The following is an 18079-nucleotide window of genomic DNA, read 5'->3' on the forward strand; positions in this document are numbered from 1 at the left end:
TGACCAGGTCTGTCCTAGAAGTCAGTTAACTTGTTCTCAAAATTTGTCTTTCTGGATTTACAATAGTACTGCTAGTTTTTATCCTACTGACTTGAACTCATTTCTCATTCATTAGGGCTCAAATTGTCAAATGCAGTAAATGATGTTTCTCTGTCTGCCCAGCCTCACATTATTGTGCACTGAAAGAAAATTACCCTGCCTGAGTTTGTTTTGGTAAAGGTGCCTTGAAGTGTTCTGTATGTTTCAAGTGTTCTTGGGATTTCAAAGATGATGCAGCAGTTGTGAAAAAACAGCATTCCACTTAAAGCATATAATCCCAATTGAAGTTAATACTGTACCTTACACATTTTAAGGAGTTTGGCTTCCTTTTGCCAGTCTGTGTACTTTTTAATGTGTACTTACATTGTTTTTAGATGTGACTGAGTATGTAGAACTTTACTGTGCCAGTTTACAGCTTAAATAAACTTCAGTGCAGTGCATGAAATAGAGTGCTTTCTGGCAGTCAGCTCAGGTATTGGCTTTTCTAACAACTACAGTTTAATGTCTTAAATTGAAGAGGCGGCGGTATGCTTAACACTTAAACTGTTTGGTAAAATGCTGTTGGTTTTGTTTAATAATGCATGCTCATTTTTGTGCAACTCTTATCTGCCTTCTAATTATAAAAGATTTTATGTAATTTAATAAAATCATGAATTCTTCTTATCCAATTTTAGGTAGAGGTGATATTTTAAGACAGGCTCTCTGTGTACATTATGAAAGCCTTGCTAATTTTAAATGCAACTTCTTGCTAACCAAACCTACCTGCTTCTCAGAAGTGCTTTGTTCGCTCTGTACTGCCCGCAATTAGATACTGACATTGGTCTCTTACCTTACCCAAGGGGACCTACCTGTCCAGTAATATGTAGTATTTTGGTTTTACTGCAGCATAACTGGCAAGTTTGTGGCAAGCTGGGAAACTTGGCACTGTGTTTCAGCAGTGGAAACTGGCTCTGCAGAATCTGTGGCATTTCTTCCTGCCCACTAGTTGCTGTAGTCCAAGATGTGTAGTTGCCAGAGGCAACCTTGGCAGTAATGTTGCAGTGACTGCACTGCAAGATTGCTGAAATAGAAATTCAGCACATAATGTTTTTGGAGATGTCCAGCATTTCTGAGTGTGATTAGGCAGTTGTCTCTCATTCCTTTCTAAGTCAAGACGACAGGAAGACTTGTGGCATGGATTGTCACTGCTCCATTCAAAATGGTTGGAATAACCTGGCACTCTCACAACTTTTATTCCAGGAAGATGATGTAATTGGTGTCTTGAATTTACACTACTAAGGAAGTTGCTGAACTCCTTGTCCCTTTTAAAGTAACTGTAACTGCCAGAGGTTGTTAGGTTGAAATTACAGGTTTATAAAGCAATGATGTCCTGTCATTAGACACCATAGTATAGCTTGAGGATTTGAGTAGTTGAATTACCACAGCTTCTGAAAACCCTAGTTGTGGATCCAGAAGTCCGTTGTATTAAGTTGTACAAATACAGGATAAAAGAAAATCTTAAGCTTTTGTATAGTGTGTACAGTTATATCTGAGCCTGTCTGAGATTTAAGTGCTTAAATGAAAACCTGCTTGTGCCCAGGTGTCATGCAAACAGCAGAAAAGATGCTATTTTTGAGATTATAATGCTGTCCTAGTATAGCTGAATGTTTTCTGAGATGAAGTGGGCATGCATTTGTCCATTTTGGTGCATGTGCAGAATGTCTGTATCCATTTTGCCTGTTCTTTTCCTTGTTTAGATGCAACCTCTGTGGTGTGATCCAAAATATTTCTTCTTCTGGTTCTCTCCCCATCCTGCCACTTGTTTTTCTCAAGGAATGGTCATGAATAAGGGCTGTTAGTGCCAGTTTGTACTTTATTTCCCAACTCCCCTAGAGGTAGTGGTATTCATGTTTGTGTGATTGTGAAGTCCAGAATCCTCTTCAGATGTTGCACAGTTCTTTTTTGAAGAATATGTCACAGTAATTTAGATTGTGTGGCTCCTCTGAATGGTAATAGATTTTTTTTCTAATTTACCACCCTTCCCCTCCCAGCTGTCCATGCTCTGATCCATGCTGTTGATACTCCACTAAACTACCAAAACAGCTGGGTTCTGCAGGAACGGTGAAATTCAGTCATCTTTTCCTTTTGTGCAGCGGTTTGTTACCATCTATTGATTACATCTGATGGTTGAGGTCTTGAGAGACTTTAAACAGCTTTTTTCATTAAAGCTTTTAGAAAGCAGGTGAAAGGTAAAACTGTCAGAAGGGTGCTCTAGACCTTGGAAGAGATTTCAGTCCCCTCAGAAAGAGATGTCTGATGCTAAAAAATGTCCCTGAGCTAAAAGCTTTTTTTTGTGAGGTATCCTGGAAATGCAAAGGAGATCACTGCATTCATGTACCTGGGGAAGAAAGTCAGATTTCTTCTAATTATCTGAGGTGTTAAAACTGACAGTAAATATCAGAATAATCTGAAGAGTATTTTGAATGTTATCTCATTATTGCACACTTTAAAAAGGCAGGCATGAGGAGACCTTTCATGTCTCAAAAGAAACGTAGCATCTTTTATTTTGGCTTAAAAGCCAGTTTATCATCAGTTTATAAATTCATAGCTGCTTTGTCTTGAAACAAGCTATTTTTGAATAGTATAGCACCTTTTCTCAATGGCTGTGCCTTTCAAAATGAGCCTTTGAACTGTGCCTATTTTTCTTTCCTGCAGAATACTCCTTAGTAGAAGTAGTTGCAAAGATTGAGAAGCAGACCTTCTCAGAGTTGCCTAGAGTTGCAATTAAAAAAAAGCAACCCACATCACTGAAAGCTGTGTTCAAGGTGCTCTTTGACTCTGGGCACTGCAAGAGCAGCGCTTATTAGATGGCTAATAGCCCAGGTGGCTGTTAGTAAAACTCCCAAAATAACTTCCTCAAAAATGTATGTGTAGCTTGAAAAACATAAATGTTTGGTGTTTTATGAGTGTATCACCAGTCTTAGAGTATTCAGCTGCCTGATTTTAGTTCAGCTTGTGGCGTGGGTGATGAGAGCTGTTTTGGATCACACTTTGTAAGTAAAGGCAACTGGATCCTTCAAGAACCATCAAGACACAAGTGGCAGAAAACTTTGGAGTAGTTTTGTTAATCTTTTTCTTGGGGACTGTGTCAAATTTGCTTGGACTGACAGGGTTTTTTCATCCACCATGTAAAAGTCAGATTAAAGTGACGTTTCAGACAAGTAATACCAATTCCTATTTTCTCAAAAGAGCCTGATTGAATTTAAACCTAGCTCACATGTATCTTCATCGACATCTTGGTATTCTGGTTCTCGGTAATTATCTTTTTAGTCCTTTATTGATTTGTATCTTGATGTTTTGTGTTAAGCATTTGTTTAGCCCTCTCTCAAAATTAAGGATTTGGAACGAGGTATAGAAACAAAGACATCAGTGAGCCCTCTGGTGTAATAACATCTTTGATAGTAGTCAGAGCTGGTTCCTTTGGAATAGTGCGGACACCTCTGTGGAATAAGATGTTTGGAAAACAATTGACTTCCTTTGTCTCATGCAATTAGTGGTTTTGTTGTACATTTACACTTAATCATATTACATGTATTTTTCATTGAATTTAATCTAGAGGTTGCTTTCTTTGTAGTTTTTTAATACAAAAGTTGTAATGTTTTCAATACTGATGAAAATTATTTTGTAGTTATTTAGTGTGTAATTTTAAACAGCTGTGAAGAAGATTCTCAAAAGTCAGTTTACACGTAAAATGTTTTTGAATATATTTCATGTTCATATGAAATACCATTTTCTATGTTACATTCTTCTATAGCCTGTGCAGTCTTGCCTTCAGATGACACGAGCATAAGGGAGATTAACACAGCTCAGAATGCTGTGAACCTGTACTTACTTTTTGTGCTATTACTGTGTGGCATTGCATGGGGGTGATCCCTGTTGGAAGATGTGCTTTTGCAGCTTGACATTGAAATGATGCCTCTTGTTCCATCCCATCTTGGAGGAAATTCCTATCCTGCTGGTTTAACATAAACACAGTTTAGAGAGTACACTGCATTGACTATGTAAATACAGCAACTACAACTTGCTTTTTTGAGGATCAGTTAGAATATATTCATAAGCAGAGTATCATCTCTCTTGCTTATTTTGAGTTTAAAAGATGAGGTTGATGTCTCATTCTGTCAATTCTGTAGAAACTCAGAAGTCGAAGAAACATATGGAAGTTGAAATCTCAAGAGCAGTTACTATATTTCAGTATCAGTGTTTTCTTTCTTTAAACAATTGAAAGATTTCCAAAGGATGTGTTGCCTCTACTTCTAAAGACAAATTCAGAAAAGCGTACTTTTGCATATGACCATTACCTTCTAGGTATTTCAAATGTTAAGAATGATTTGCTAAAATTAGCATATGTAGATGTGAATTTCTTGCGTCAGCAGCTTGATTCTGTCATACTGTTTAAGCGTTACTTGTTCATTGCTGTAATGAACATTATGATAACTAAGGTGATAGAGCATGCTTTGCATGTAACACAGTGTATGTGCCTAACAGATGTATGATTTAACCCGCTTTTAGAAGTTTGTTGGCGTCAAGTTATATTTTAAGAGTTACTTGTACTGTATAAACAGATTTATTTTCCAGACATATGTGTATATTTTAAAAAGAACCACCTTTTTTTTTTTTTTTCAGGTCCCTTTACAGATGTAGTAACTACAAATCTTAAACTACGAAATCCATCAGATAGAAAAGTATGCTTCAAAGTCAAGACCACAGCACCTCGCCGATACTGTGTGAGGCCCAACAGTGGAATTATTGACCCAGGATCGTCTGTAATTGTTTCTGGTAAAAACAAATATACGCTGTTGTAGGCTGTGTTTTTAAGGCCTTTAATAAAGTTCTCTAATGTTTGATCTTAAAGACTGTTTGAAGATACCAGTTTTTTAAAAAGTTATTTTAAAAATAGAACTGTTTCCCTTCATTATGTGATGGCAACCTGATGTACAGCTGCAATGATACGTGAAAAAATGCTCCATACAGAAATACTTGCTATTTGTCACATTTATCTGTGGCTCTCTGAAAGGAAGAAAAGAGAGTTGGAAATGGGCAGTGACATTAACAGTACCTTTGCTTCAGACTGCTATATTCATGAATCTTGAAGTAGGGCATTGCTTGGCTGCTCTAATTTGTTTAAAGTATAACATTTCATAGTTCATTGCATTTAAAAAAAATTCATGTACAATTGTAGGCTAGTTTTTTTGACTGTAGTATTGGTCCCTGAACTCTATTGTTTCATAATTCTTCCATTTATCACAGTAGTTTGTGCTAAGGGGCAATAGTTAAATTGCTTTTAAAAAATTAAACTTTCTGTTGTTTTGGATGTGTGGAACAGTTTGTAGCCCTTAGATTTGAAAAATCTAGTACGTTTCACTATAGAGACACTTTCCTTATCCTGGTGGGTGGTTTTTTTATTTTGATTGGATTTTGTTGTGTTTTGTTTTGTTTTGTTTTTTGGTGAGGGGGTTAATAAAAGAAGTTGTACTTTTCAGCTAAATGTAGCTGTGAAGCCATGCAATATTATTTTTTTTTTTGCATGAACCTCCATGTAGGTTTGGTTTACATAATTCGTTCTGACAGTTTTGATAACTGATTTTGATAACTGGGTGTATAATAGTCTAATCCTGTAGTGGACTGTACATTGTCCACAAGATGAGGTCTTAATAATGTGGGAGTGGACATTCTCAAGAAAATGGGGAAAGACTAGATATCAGTCTTCTGATTTGGCAAATGATTTTTGGAGGTCATTCTCCTGATGATTTTGAGGTAGAATCTCTAGAAAAGGGGATTCTAAAACCAGTGACTGTATAAGATGAGAAACTTTTTATTTCTCTGGACCTGGCATATTTCCCAGCTTGAAGAGATGGGAATCCCCTTTTTACAGGCTATGGTCTTGTAGAGATCATATAGGCTAGGTTGTGGATGTCACAGGCAAGAGGTCCAGCATCCTGTGGATGAAAGATCATTCTAATGAGAATTGGTTTAAGATGTAGTCAAAAACCTGCTTTATTTCCAGCTATGACTTACAGCCATTTTATCTTAACTGTGTGTTTGATCTGGTATCCGGGATCTTTCCAGTGGATAGTCATACATCCCAATCAAGATCTTGATGGTCTTTCCCTTCGGGGATTTAAATAGACTGAAGGATTCCATCCTATGTGGAATTAGTTACAAATCCTCCTTTTAATGCTTTAAATATTTTGGCTTTTTACATGAGTCAATAGTGGAGCTGTAAACAATATTTCAGCTTCAGGATCACCAATAAAGGGAAACAGTGTCATCCTGCTCGACTCTTCAGTTTGCATAGCAGGGAATCTTTGATATGCCTATTTCTCTATTACTGGATTCTCATGCAGTTGTTCAGCTACAGTGACCCCAAGATGCTTTCAAGTGCAGTTGTTTAGTTGTAGTGACTCCATGGTGCTTTTCAGAATTGAGTTCTCTTCCCCAAAGTCTCAGCTTCATCTTTTTGTTTTTAAGCATATAATTTCTTTCGGATCACTTGGTAAACTAAATCCACAGATTATTTTTCTAGTGACCCACTTTATCTCATCAGTCTCTCAACTGAATGTTTTCAGTGCTGAGTCATCTTTCATATAATTAAAAATAGATTTCTCTCGCACTGTTGTGCAGAGAGAAATAACTGTAGGATACTGTGGGATGAAACTCTTATGTTCAAAAGTAAATGTTGAGATAGTGTTAGCTGTATTCAGCCTGTTTAATGCATTGTGCTGATTCAGAGCCAAGTCAGTTTTTAATTTCGTTGTGGGAGATGTGATTTTAGTCATTTAAAGGAAGTCCACAGACTTTTTTTGTCATTCAGTTATGAATCACTAAGTAACCTTCTTCAGCCATGTTTATTCATTTTTTCCAAAACTGCTAATTGGATAAGACCTGTTTTTCTTTACCTTGATGCCTACATTTACTATTTGTTATCACATCATGTATTGCTTGTTGTTAACTTGTTAACAGCAATTGCTTGTTGTTGATTTTTCTTTTCATAATATAGTGTGTTATTCTTCTTCTTTCACATCTTGTTACTGTTACTTGTTACTGTTCTTCCTTCTGCTTTTGTGGTTTTCTAGCTATATCAGTGTTGCTGCTACAGTTTTTTCATTGCTGTAAAATAGGTACGCGTACCTGGTACAGGAGTCCATGTAATTTTAAAAATATTTTTCTGAAACCACTTCAGCTTCTCTTTTAATTTTGTATAAAGATATCATGAACTGGAATTTCCATTCTGTGGAAGACCAGTGACCACTGCCAAATAATTAATTTTTTCAGTTCACTGAGCCCTCATCCTCTGGTAGACCAAGTTGCAAGTGTACCTACAGACGCATATTTAGGTGTAATCTTTCTTCTATCTCACTCATGGGATCTGTTTGTTCGTATTTGTGTATTAAATATCTTTGAGCTATAGTAATTAGAGAAATAATCATGTCAGCTGCACCAGACTGACCTCTCAGTACCTGTTGCTACAGTGTATGTCTGCTCTATTTTCAACATTGCCTTTGCATTTTAACTTTCAGTGGTTGTTCAGTGAAGAGCAAATCTAAAGTGGATAGCATGCTTGCTACAGCGATTAGCTGAAGAATCACAGTTTTATGCTTTATTTTTTCTTTTGAACAGTAATGCTGCAGCCTTTTGACTATGACCCAAATGAGAAGAGTAAACACAAGTTTATGGTACAAACAACCTATGCACCACCAAATATTACAGATATGGAGGCAGTGGTAAGTAAAAACAGAGTAAAATAACTTGTGGGTTTGTTTTTTTTTTCTTAAAAATCCAGGCTTATCTTTAAATGATTCACGTTTTTGCAGTTTCTTTTTGGAGAAGAATTGGGTTTTCTCTGAACAAGTGTGACTTCATGTGTAATTCAGGGTTTTTAATACAAAATACGAGGTCAGTTCTTAGAACTCGCCTAGTGAAGTTACTGAATGGAAATAGTTGTGAATCTGAGGGTAGGTTAGTCCAGAAAATATGGACATGTTGTACCTTACATGCAGCTAATTTAAAAGGGATAAACAGATTGTTGAAGGAATCAAGAGTATATTTGAACAACCAGCCTGAAGCTGTATGAAATGGGTGCATTTGGTATGAAAAGTGTTTTAGTGAAAGGTTGAATGGAATTATAATGAATTAAAACATTTTCAAGACTAAGATATGTCTTTCCACAAGATACCAAGTGACTAAACAGGACAAAATTGATAGAAAACATGTTCTGTTTTAATGAAATATGTTGTAGATTCAGTTTTTAGGGAGGGTTGGTCTGATCCGGAAAGAAGGTTTGTGCTTGTTGCTTCAGAAGTAGAGCACCTGTTTCTGATGTTAATGGCTGGCTGCAGTGGGAATGAAGCCTTCGGTTGTCAGAACATGCCTTTTAGGGTGCACGTGGACTCCCGTAAGTGTGTATTTGAAGGTGGAGGTCAACAATGCTTCTGTCTTTATAAACTGCTTTTAGGAATGCCTGAGCTTACACAAGTGCATTTGATGTTCACTCAAGGCAGAGAAGGAGAGGGGAAACAAAGAATAAAGATCAGGTTTTACAAATCACTGAAGACCCCTAGAACTTTCAGGTTTAGGCTCTGTCCCCTTATATGAAGGCAGAGAGTACTGTGGCATCACTCTTCACTGAGAACAGTGGAAAGAAAACCTTTTAGATTTTGTGAAGCTTTTGAGACATGTAGCTAGAAAGTTAGCATCTGTCTTCCTCGTTGGTCTGGTTTAGTTTTTCTTAATATGCTGTAATAGCTCTTGGTTAAGTGTGGTAAATGAAGCGTAGCTATTTGGTGAGGATGTAAAAATCAACTTTAGAAATACCTTTCAAATAACTGCTTTCTTAGTGTGTTCAAGTACAGAATGCTGAGAAACAGATCTTGGAGAAAATTGGTAATTGTAGTTCTGTGTTACTGTGCAACTAATGCCACTGGAAAAAAAAATCATAGAAAGGATGCTATGAAAAACCTGAATGTTCAAGTCTGTAACACCTACAGTTCCAAGGTAACTGTAGAAGACCTATTAGAAAAATTGCTGCAGACTTCGGAGTAGTCTCTGAGCCTAAAGATTTAAGGAAACTACATGAAGTGTATGCTTTAAAAGTTAATTGTCAGTTGAGTGGAGAAATTCTAGAATATTTCAGTTATTTAAATATATTGATAACCATTGGAATTTAAAAATTTTTTTATAAACAGCTTTGAAAAAGTCTCTAGGCTGAAATTGTTATGTAATATGCAGTAAAAGGAGGAAGTGGTTAATCTAAAATATGAAGAACTGAAAAATTTACTGGGGAACAAATATAGAGTCGCTAAAAGGTGTCTTTCAATCTTTTGTTTAAAATTGGTGCTTCCAAGATGGAATATAAGAAATATATTTACTGAGGCATTATAGAACTTTCTTCTCAAACTGACTCAGATGGTACTTTGTTCTAATTGTGTGTTAAAGAAAATGCTGGATTGTCCCCTCCCTGTCCCATACAAACCTCTGGTGGATCCATCCTTACATTCAGTTTACTGTCTTTAATTTCCAGACCTGAATAACCATTTCTGGCTTTTGTTACTTCACAGCAGTCGATGTGAACAAAAAGCATAGTTCTTAAGCAAGTCTGAAAGTTGCAGCTAGGGTAAGGACAGTGTCCAGCTGTAGAGGAGGCGAGTACTAAGAGCAAGCTTATGAACTGTTCAGATCTTTACCTGAGTCTGGCAAGTTAAGTAACTCTATTAATTTTTGTCTTAGTGGAAAGAAGCAAAACCTGATGAGTTAATGGACTCCAAATTGAGGTGTGTGTTTGAAATGCCCAACGAAAACGATAAACTGGTAAGTAAGGGGTAAGAAATTACCATACACTGACTGATAGGATCCCACAGAAATTTGAGGTTTCTTTTAACCTATTTGATTTAATGATTAAATGGCTTGAAGGAATTTTTACTGAATTAGACAGGAAGGGTGTTCAGTATATGATTTTTTAAGGATTCATAGAATCACAGGAGCAGCCCAGTTTTAAAGGGACCTTGGAATGCCATCTGGTTCAACCTTTTGTCTGAAAGAGAGCATGCTGTCCAACCACATCTTAAAAAACTCCAGCAATGGATACCAGTGCCAGAAATTATTATCCTTTTGTTACTTTTATTATTGATTTGGTTTAGAATCTCACTGCTGTCAGACTTAAAAAAAAAAAAAAATCTTCAATACTGCATACCATGAAAAGCAAATGGCATTGTTTTCTTTATAAAGTATTAAATGATTTTCAATTTTAAAAATTCTGTTTCTAATTCAGTTGAATTAGAGAAGAAAGAACCGATTAGGAATTAATGCATACTTTGGGAATCCCAAGTGCATTTTTATAAGGTAGTGGTAAAGACAAATAATGAGACAAAAAAAAAGCCTATTACCTCTTTCATCTGCTTGCCTTCAGACAAAATCTATTCTGGTTGTGTAGGAGATGACAGTTTAATTGTATATAGACTGAAGATGTCTGTTTTGTGTTGCCTGATATTTGGAATATTAGTTAACTGTCAGTTGCCTAGAAGTTTTGCAGAATATGACTAAATTCTTAAGCATTAACATATTTTTTTACCCTCAATACTTGAAATTCTGATTTACAGAATCTTAATACTGTGTATCCATTTTCTTGGGGGGTTGGGGAGGTGGGTTTTTTTGATGCTGCTTATAAAATCCTGAATAAGAGCGCTTAAGTAGGATTTCTGTTAGCAACCTTACTGCCTCTATGGCTTTGAGATTTTTGGTTTTTATAGTACTGTCCAGTTTTTATGGTAGTCTGTAAGGCATGTATAGGGGTAAATAGCATGAATGCATGCATGTAAAACCATGGTCCAGGGACTAGGCAAATGAAAAGGGGAGAAGCATTGCTGGACCTGTTTCTTACCAGTGTGGATGAGCTCGTTAAAGGAGTTAATGATGTTGGAGCAGCCTGGGCTGTAGTGACCATGCCGTGGCTGAGTTCATGATCTCAAGGGATATGAACCTGGCAAAGACCAAAGTCAGGACCCTGAATTTTAGAAGAGCTAACTTCCAGCTGTTTCAAGAACAAGTAGATGGGATTCCCTGGGAAGCTGTCCCTAGGGACTCTTTAGGTCAGCTCTTTAGAGCCACTCTTGAGGGACTTTAGGCCCCTTTAAGGCCTAAAGTTTTCTTAGAGTGCAAGAGCTCTCCATCCTGATATATAAGAAATCAAGGAAGGCATGTCAGAAACTGGCATGGCTGGGCAAGGATCTGCTCCTCACATTGAGGAGTAAGAAGGCAATGCAAAGGCAGTGGAAGCAGGGGCATGTGACTTAAGAAGTACACGGATATATAGTTTGGATGTGTAGGGATGGGATCAGGTTTAGAGGTGTGAAGAGTACCAAGAAGGGCTTCTTATGTCAGAAAAGAAAGGTCAAGGAGAGTGATTCCCCCTTGTTAAACAGGGAGAACTGGTGACAGCAAATATGGAGAAGGCTGAGGTACTCCTTGAGTTCTTTGCCTCAGTCTTCACTGGAAGTCAGGTTTCCCACATCTTGGGGGTTCTTGTGGATGAAAAGCTGGACATGACTCTACAGTGTGTGCTTGCAGCTCAGAAAGCCAACAGCTCAGGGGACCTCAGCACAGGAAAGATGTGAACCTGTTGTAAGGGGTCCAGAGGAGGGCTGTGAAAATGATCAGAGTGCTGGAGCCCTTCTAGGAAGATGGGATGGGGGAGCTGGCATTGTTCAAGGGAAAGAAAAGGCTTGAGGGAGACCTCATTGCAACCTTCCAGTACTTAAAGAGGGCTTATGTAAAACGAAGGAGAGTGACTTTTAACACAGGCAGAAAGTGATAGAACAAGGGGGGAACAGTTTTAAAACTAAAAGAGGAGAGATTTGGATTAGATGTTTGGAGGAAATTCTTTACTCAGAAGGTAGAGAGGTTCTGGAACAGGTTGCACAGAGAAGCTGTGGTTGCCCTGTACCTGGACGTGCTCGAGGCGAGGTTGGATGGGGCTTTGTGCAACCTGACTAGTGGAAGGTGTCCCTGCCCATGGCAGGCGGGTTGGAACTAGATGATTTTTAAGATCTCTTCCAACCCAAACCATCCTATGATTCTGTGGTTTTGAGCAGACTGCGGGAACAAGATTTTAATTTTATTTTTTGCTGTTTCACAGCTTTTTATGTGACTTTTCACTAGCATTCAAAGTTACTAATGTGTGTCTCAGATGCTGTGAGATTTAAATTTCATATTTGTTCAATACTTTATTTTCCCTCACTAGAAGGTTCTGTAAGTGCAATACATTTGTGTCATATGTAATTCGTAGGAGTTTTGGGGAAGACCTGTTTGGTTTTTACTTTGTTTTGTTTCTTACTATTGCAGGATTACTTTCTTCATTTTATTTTCCCCCCTCAAGTTCAAATGCTGTTTGGTGTATTTTATGCCCTCTTTTGGATGCCTTTTGGGTCAGTGTTAAGCAGCTGAAAGTATAAATTTGTGTCTCAGTAGTGTGTAGTACCAGGTGTAAACAGTGCAGTCTGCTCTTGCTTTTTAATATTTGAGCTAATCAGAATTGAACTGATAACGGAACTGTCTGTTCAGATTACTGTAAATATAAACTTCATTAAACTGTAGTAGTAGCTTCATTGTTCTAGTTTTAAGCTGTGGGTGATTTTTCTCTAGGAAGTAAAATTCTCAAGTCATTCTTAATATTTGTAGAATGATATAGATGCAAGCAAATCCGCTCCAGTACTGAATACATCTAAGCAGGATGGACCGATGCCAAAACCACATAGCGTTTCACTTAATGATACTGAAACAAGGAAGCTGGTGGAGGAGTGCAAAAGACTTCAAGCAGAGATTATGAAGCTGACAGATGAAAATCGGCACCTGAGAGTAAGTTCTGCATCCGTGTTTACGTTGAAGTGACTTCGCTACTTCACTCCCCTTGATTGAAAGGTCTGATTTGTAATTAGGCCAAAAGATGTGTATTTCAGCAAGTAGATAAAACTGTTAGAATGTCAAGATTGATTTGTAATATATTTTTACTGTCCTGTATATACTGTGTGTTTTGAACTTCTCAGTGATTGAGACTTTGCAATTGTCATGGATGAGACATTGAAGCTACATAACTTTCTTCTTAAATGCAACTATCCTATTTAAGGTGGTCTTAGTTACTTTAAGTCTAAATCCCAAATAGTGCATTAGTAGCTTTTATTTAAAGTGCATTATTATTCATTAAGAATGAGTAAATGAGATTCAGAGCAGTAACATTTTGTGTTACAAATTAGCAGTGAACAAGAACAATTAATTGCTGGTCAGAGGAGGTAAGCAAACAGTACTTTCCAGTACCTTCATGTAAAGGTGTCCTTTAGGTAAGCTGTAACTAGTCGATACATGACTATATGGAACTTACCCATATATTTGCCTTTGGAACAGTTCTAACAGTTTCATTGGCCACGATAACCTTTTAAAGAACCATGAAATAATGATGTCTCCACACCTGCAATTTGGATTAAGTTTACACGAAGTAGATGTTTCTCCTTAACAATAAGGAATTACTGCTATTTAATTTCGACACGTAGTAAATAAAATCAAGATACTTCATTGTGCCTGTCAAGATTTTTGGAATCTTTTTTAACCAGAACATGGATAGACTAGTGGATTACCTGTTCTTACTTGAAACATTATGATTTTCTATGTCTGTGTTTCGGATTTCGGTGTGGTATGATGTTATGTGTTTTTTTTTTTTTTAACTTCATTTAAATACCAGCAAATTTGGCCTTTTAGTTGTTTTTAGTATTGTTAGGAGGATATATTTATAATTTTTTTCTATCTGTGTTTTTCTCCTCCCCTTCAGGATGAAGGCTTGAGGCTCAGAAAGGTAGCGCACTCGGATAAATCTGGATCACCCACAGCTTTGGCCCTCAGAGATAATGGCTCTAATTCTCTTCCTTCACTTCTTGTTGTAATTGCAGCCATTTTCATTGGATTCTTTCTAGGGAAGTTCATCTTGTAGAAAGAATGAGTGAGAGAAGCATGCAAAACTGCAGCTTCCTTGTTTTTTTTTTTTTTCTGTTGTTTTTTTGTTTTTTTTTTTTGTTTTATTTTGGTTTTTTGTTTTTGTTTTCTCTTGGCCAGACAAAGGTTTGTTTACCTACCACATCATGGGTAGTACGGCCCAAGTGGCCCTTTTTGTGTACAGCATCATAACAGGCTTTGCCTTTAATGATCTTGCACGGTTAGAAAACACAATCTGAAAAGACAAACTGTTCGGCTGCTGGACAAAATTGTACATTAAGTCATCAATAGCAGGTATCAGTTGCACAGTCAGTCCTTTATGAAAATTCATAAATAAAGAATTGTTCTTTCTTTCTGTGGTTTTAATAAGAATTCGAAAATTGTTCAGAGTCTTGTAAATGTTATTTTAATAATCCTTTAAAATTTTATCTGTTGCTGTTACCTCTTGACAAATGATTTATTAGATTGCTAATCCCACTCATTCAGGAATATGAATACAAGAGGTATTCTGGGGGAAATGGTGCCTCTTACTGTGTAAATTTTCTCCTTACCTTACTTTGCTAATATCATGGCAGAATTTCTTTCTTATTCCTTGTGAGGCATTGTTGAGAGTTCTTCATCCTTACAATCCTGTCCCATAATATTTAACATGACAAAAGAAATAAAATTGTTAACAGATTTTTCTGCTGGGTAGCCTGTTTGTGTGTGTCGTACTTTTAGAAGGGATTCCTAACAAGTTCATTGTTCATGGTAATTTGCTACTTGTAACAAATGGCTATTTTGAAGTTTATTTGCTTAAGTCTCTGGCTTAGACTGTTGTATTTGAAGCTTGGGAAAGAAAAAAAAAGGTTTCCATTCCATTTGTTTAGGCTGTTTTCTGCCTGCTTTCAGCTACAGAGAGGATGGTTATCAAACTTGTTTTGGGACAGAATAATTTGGATATCCAGCAGGTACAAATACCAGACATGAATGCTTTCAGTATGTTAACAACTTACTTGGATTGTGCAGGAGCGTAATAATCAACCTTCTGTTCCATCTTTGGATCTTCTGGGTGTCTTCCAGGAGTCAGCATTATTCTTTGATTTCTTAAGGGTACTTAATTCGCATATCCTAACTTAGCGGGTTTGTAATTCTGTTTGAGCAGATATTCAGAAATGCAAGTTGAATCATTCAGACACCCATAGTGAATTCCATGATGCAGAAGAGTTGATATTTGCTGAGTGAGCCTCAGTTGCTCACCTCTGAGAAATAAAAATCATTTTTATGCAACTCTTGGCAGTCCTACCTGTGTTAACTATGTACAGCTAAGTTTTAAAGAATGCATTTTTGGGGTCTGAAATGCTTCCCTGCACTTAGTCTTATGTCTTGCCTCATCTCTGAATATGTCATAAAAACAAACAGTAGTATTGAAACAAAATATTATCTGTACTTCTAAGTAAGCATAATCCAGTACAGGGAATTACTTGTAAACTTGAAAAACTGTGGAAGGGGTATACTCCTGTAAGCAAAATTGTGTATGCTCTTGGACAGCTTGACTTGATGTGGTGCAGCTAAGTGTGTTAGACCTTGGTATATGCACACCTTATGTAGCTGAGAAAAATGTTCTGGAAATGATGTACGTTATCTTGGTTGCCTTTGATTTTTAGTGCTTTTTTTAAAAAAAAAGAAAACAATAATTACTTCATGTTCTGTCATTGCTCTCTGTGATAAACTTTTTTTATAAAATCTTGCACATGTACAACGAAGATGATGGAGAAAATGCAAATACTGCTTATCTTTTCACTTAAGCATGCAAACACTGATGTTTTCAATTACTTGTTCCAGTGTCTGCATTCAAGTCTCCTTCCACCCCAGTGACTGGAAAAAACTATGTTAAGGTCTTGATTATTTTGGTTCCACTGGTTCAGAGAATGGTGTATTTTCTCCTGTTTTTGTTTTTTTTTTTTTTTTTTTCTCTAACAGAACATTGCCACATCAAACTTTCATAGCCTGTTCCAAACAGATTACGTGGAAAATAATGAAAGCAATATTGTGCAGGATGTAGTTTGCTTCAGATAGAGCAGTCATTCCTGCGTTGAAGGGAGGAAAAACCAAACAAAACCCTCTGGAAGATTTTAAAATGTTTACAGCATGTTGTATGGAGGTTTTCAAGGGTGCTAGCACTTAGAGGACTTTTTAAAACAGAAAAAGGAGTCATTGCTCAGTGCAGCTGACTCAGGTTTTGATATCTGGCAGCAGAAATAAGGTAAAAATGATGATGAAGTCAGAATGAAATAACTTCTTCCGTAAATAACAAAAGAGTTGGTGGTAAAACTCCGGTCATGGTTTAAGTAATGTCTTCAAAGTGAAAGTGTACAGCGGTCTCGTGACCAGTGTACTCAGTAATGGTATAAGGAGACTGTCTTGGTTTCCCGTAATCCCTTCATAGCTGTATATAAAATGTAATGCTAAAACTATTTTGCTCTCAGGAGTCACTTTGGATGAGATCAACTGTATTCAGTGAATTATGTAATATGGATTAAATTGTTTGTCTTTGTTCCTGAAATGGTTAGAACTTCTTGCTTTGTCTGCCTGCTTACTTGTGTATGTAAGCACAGGGGAATACAGTCTTTCCACTGCTCCTAGTGAAATGAGCAGGGGGTGATGCCCATGAAGTCATGTGAGGGTAAATGTGTAACTTAGTTAAGTACACGTTGCAGGTTGCTCTTCTGATTTCTCAAGGGGGCAAGATAGAACAAATATAACAGTATCAAAGTAGTATTTTAAAGTTTTTATGAATATAGCACTTTAAAAAAAGAGTGGTATGGTTCAGGGGGAAAAAACAAGCCTAGTTAACTAGAAGATACGGCTTCTGTAGTAATTCTGGGCACCAAATTTAACCCACTTAAATATATATATATATATAAAGTTCATTTAAGAAAAAGTTATTTGTGTCAATGCACAGGTTATTTGTGCATTTCTGCTCATTCTCTAAAAGCTGTCAACAAACACTGTTGCCCAGGCTTGCATGCTTCTGCTGCTATGTTTGAAGCCAATTCACTTATAAGAAGCAACCAAACACTAGCTTGGATCTTCATTATCCTCCTGGGAGGAGGGAGGGTGGAGGGAGGAGTTGAAAGGTGACATTTTGCCAAAGGGGAAGAGACAAAGTCAATAAGCAAAACTTATCTTTCAGGCCTTCTTCAAAGTTATTAAAAGTTGAAGTGTTAATAAACTATGAAAAATGTAGTAGTGTCCTTTTTATTTTGGAACTTCTCCCTGACTACATTCTGTGGACTGCTGACAGTGAATAAGTGTACCTAGTCCACCTCATGATGCAGTATAACTGCTCTGCTCTGAAGTACTGCCGGAAAATGGCATGAAGCTGCCCTGGATGAAGATTCAATGTTGGAGTGAAGTGCAGGTGCCTGGATCTAGGCAACACTGAGGATGCTGATGGGTCTGTCAGATTTATAAGAATCACCTTGACAAAGAGTTTTATTTTTCCTGTTTGGAGTCGCTAGATATTTATGTATGATCTGACTTGCCAGAGCAAACACTTCCTTCAGTCTGTGGCAAAAGATGGAATGGGAGCTACGCAGTTACACAGCAACCCTAATAAATACTTACTACAATACTGAAATGCTCTGCTGTCCATGTTTACAGGCAGGATTGAAATTCTGTAACTTGTCTTTTTAGCCACACTGCTGTGAATGTAATAGTTCATCGCTTTGCCTTTTTTTCTGTGGAGTGGCTTTGTGTGGGGTGTCCTGGAAGGCCCATCCCTGTGTAGCAGTCGCTGCTGCTGCCAGCAAGGCTAGCTGGCTGCTGATCCTGAGCTGCTGTGGCAGCTTGAGAGTGGTGGCACATTGGAGTGTTGGACCAAGAGGGGGAGCTAAATGCAGGAGTCAGTTATCACAGGGGTTTGAGCTCCTGTGAGAAGGACAAACTAATGGCAGTAAAATGAGACAGATTGTTTCCTGTCTGAATGTCTTACACTTACTTGAATGCCCCTGTGAAACCAAGTGTATGATTGAGATTGGTCTGTTGT

The 18079-nt window shown here is 37.3% G+C and overlaps 1 protein-coding gene across 1 annotated transcript in view; it reads left to right on the forward strand.

The window, feature by feature from the left end:
- Window positions 1-17277, forward strand: part of VAPA (VAMP associated protein A) — a 29234-nt gene extending 11957 nt beyond the window's left edge. Inside the window, exons 2-6 of the mRNA XM_050315795.1 lie at window positions 4702-4854; window positions 7696-7799; window positions 9802-9882; window positions 12748-12924; window positions 13889-17277. Of these exons, the coding sequence (XP_050171752.1) occupies window positions 4702-4854; window positions 7696-7799; window positions 9802-9882; window positions 12748-12924; window positions 13889-14047 (674 nt within the window). The 3' untranslated portion in view covers window positions 14048-17277. The remainder of the gene's footprint in view (window positions 1-4701; window positions 4855-7695; window positions 7800-9801; window positions 9883-12747; window positions 12925-13888) is intronic.
- The last annotated feature ends 802 nt before the right edge of the window (window positions 17278-18079 follow it).

Source organism: Myiozetetes cayanensis, unplaced genomic scaffold, assembly GCF_022539395.1.
Source record: "Myiozetetes cayanensis isolate MyiCay16 unplaced genomic scaffold, myiCay2020 scf1, whole genome shotgun sequence".
NCBI classification, from domain to species: domain Eukaryota; kingdom Metazoa; phylum Chordata; class Aves; order Passeriformes; family Tyrannidae; genus Myiozetetes; species Myiozetetes cayanensis.